Source organism: Pteropus vampyrus, unplaced genomic scaffold (genome assembly GCF_000151845.1).
Source record: "Pteropus vampyrus isolate Shadow unplaced genomic scaffold, Pvam_2.0 Scaffold12, whole genome shotgun sequence".
Lineage (NCBI taxonomy): Eukaryota > Metazoa > Chordata > Mammalia > Chiroptera > Pteropodidae > Pteropus > Pteropus vampyrus.
In genome coordinates, this window is record NW_011888793.1 from 14,680,720 (window position 1) to 14,683,245 (window position 2,526).

Consider the following 2,526-nt stretch of genomic DNA (forward strand, 5'->3'; position numbering starts at 1 on the left):
TCCAGCAATGGCTTTAGGGAGGATCCTTTAATCATTTGTAGCATAGACAAGTAATGTCACCAATGCAATAGCCTTGTAGCCCAAAGTACAAAGAACCTAACCAGTCCCAAAGAAATTTAAAATTCTAGACTGCCTTCTCTACCTTCCTTCCTCCCTCCAGATGCTGTGTCTTTTCTCTCTAGGTTTTCATATAGCACTGTCATACTCCAGCAATTAGTAATTATAAAATAATAGAAACAATCATTAGTAACTTATAATTATCTTCTCTTCTAAAGTATAAGATCCCTTAGCATGAGTCGTCTTGCCAACAGATTATAATTCATCTTGATAACAGGTTTGAAAGAGTTACATGAGACATGAATCTGGCTTGTTAATATTATTATTGTTTTTAAACTATTGGTAATAACAGTGCATCCTAAGTATTAATTAATCTTTATGACTTCTCTGTGAAGTAGGTTAAATTAAACTAAATTCATTCTATCAGGAGAGGGATTGGCAAACTGGTGATCTCTTCAATGAATCTCTCTTCATTACTAATAGATCAGAGAATAGAAACAGAAATAGCTAAATCTGATTCATTTTCCATGACAGTAGATAGAGATGACTTTTGTGTGCTAATAATGCCCCCTCAACCCCTAACATATCCATAAGAAAATAATAAATGATTTATATCAATTAGCAAAAAATGCGAGTTCTGAAACATTTTTATCTACTTTCTTACAAAATGCTCAAACTAAGTAAATCGGCATCAGTGGTCATTATAGCATGCATTGTACTTTCCTCTTTTCCTTTTCTCTGCTCTCAAAGTCTCATTGTTTCTTAGGGCTTCACTGTTTAATCATCACTGGTTAGATTTACTTACTATCTTTCTTCTGAGGAGCTTGAGGTGTTGTAGGAAAAAAAAAAAAAGATTCCACAGGACTTAAATTTAATGCTTCCATTACAGCTCTGCTCCTTACAGCTGGAAATAGTGTAGCTCCATGACAAGGATGTGGGTTCAAATCCAAGGGCTGTTGCCACGGGTTTGCTATGCAACTTTGCAAAAGCTATTTTATTTTCTTGTTTCTAAATGAGAGTCATCTTACTCAATTCATAAGTTATGGGAATAACCAAAGATAATGGATGTAGACTACCTGGCACATTAAAAATGATCACTAATGGAGTACATTATTTATCATATAAATCAGTAACTTGGCCTCAAAGCCCTAAAAAAAGGAATGAAGGAGCCTTAATAGGAAGATGTAATATTAGGTATGTGTATTTAGATATTTTGCTTAATATGGTAGTCATTGTTAAGTGGCTATTAATTTAGTACAAGAAAATCTCTCTCAATTCATAATAACACTTGGCACATAGAAGATATTAAAAAGCATTTTTTAATGAATGAATAAAAGCAAGTGACTTCCAAAGACAAAAAGAGGAAAAAAGAATAATACCAGTGTTGTGTCCTCTATGTACACTTGGCTATCCACACCTCATTTGGATATTAGTAATTCAAGAACATTAGGAAAGAGAGAGGTTTGAGGCGTAAAATAGTTGGAGGAAGGAAAGTAGAAATAGCAGGCATTGGGAGTTAAAAAACTCATCCTGAGGAAAATACTATAATCAGCTAGTTTGCTAATGAATGTTATAGGGAAAGGCGGTATTTTACCACAGGTTATTCCTTCATTTTTTAAAAAAAATCTTAGAGTTTCTAGGTTTTACTCCTCCTCTTAAAATGTAGAAACAAGATGGCACAAGGAATATTGTACGAGGCCCATAGGGCCAGCCTTACTTAAAACCTTAAAATAACTTTTCATTTTAACTCCTTAGATTAAAACAACATACCCCCTAAAAGCGAAACGATAAACAAATACACCAGAAATGGCTCCATATTTGTTTTAATGGAAATAAAGTATCAGCTAATAACTTGAAGAAATTGAATCTTACCTGTGTAAATATATTCCACATATGCAGGATGAGTTTTTGTGAAAACCTCCTTTACTTTTTCGACTTTATCAGCTCTGATTTTTGTTGCAAATGGTGTGTACATGACTGAGAAAGATTCTGCTCTGGTGATGGCTTCTTCAATCATGGCCTGAGAGGAAGCACACAACCCATTTGGCATCAATAATGACATGTGACTTTTTAAGAATGTAAAATAATATAATTACCTTTATGGATGATTTAAAAATCTATATACTGTACTGCAAAGATAACATATTTTGGTCTTGAATATTCATTAGAATGAAATTTTAATTAGTTCTGGAAATACTATTTCATATTAAGAAAACTAATTGAATGAAGAAAGTTTGTAAACAGACACCTCTAAACTGAGCTTGTTTTAAGATAAAAATAAAAATTCTACTTTCTATGGTATCATTTTTGACTTGATTTTAAAAATCAAATTCTTAAGTCTAAGATAATTATCTTACTCACAAACAGATGTTGATGAGTAATTTATACTTTAAAAAACTAACTGAAATATCTAGATCTAAATGTTTTCTATAAATAACATGACAAACTAGACAATCTTGAATTTTTTTT

General features: G+C 32.1%; 1 protein-coding gene across 3 annotated transcripts in view; it reads right to left on the bottom strand.

Moving 5' to 3' along the window:
• The window catches only part of SPATA16 (spermatogenesis associated 16), a 216,199-nt gene that overhangs the window by 65,524 nt on the left and 148,149 nt on the right, over positions 1–2,526 (bottom strand). For all 3 annotated transcript variants that reach the window (XM_011380541.2, XM_011380532.1, XM_023524814.1), the window contains exon 6: positions 1,930–2,077. In XM_011380541.2, coding sequence (XP_011378843.1) covers positions 1,930–2,077 — 148 coding nt within the window. The remainder of the gene's footprint in view (positions 1–1,929; positions 2,078–2,526) is intronic.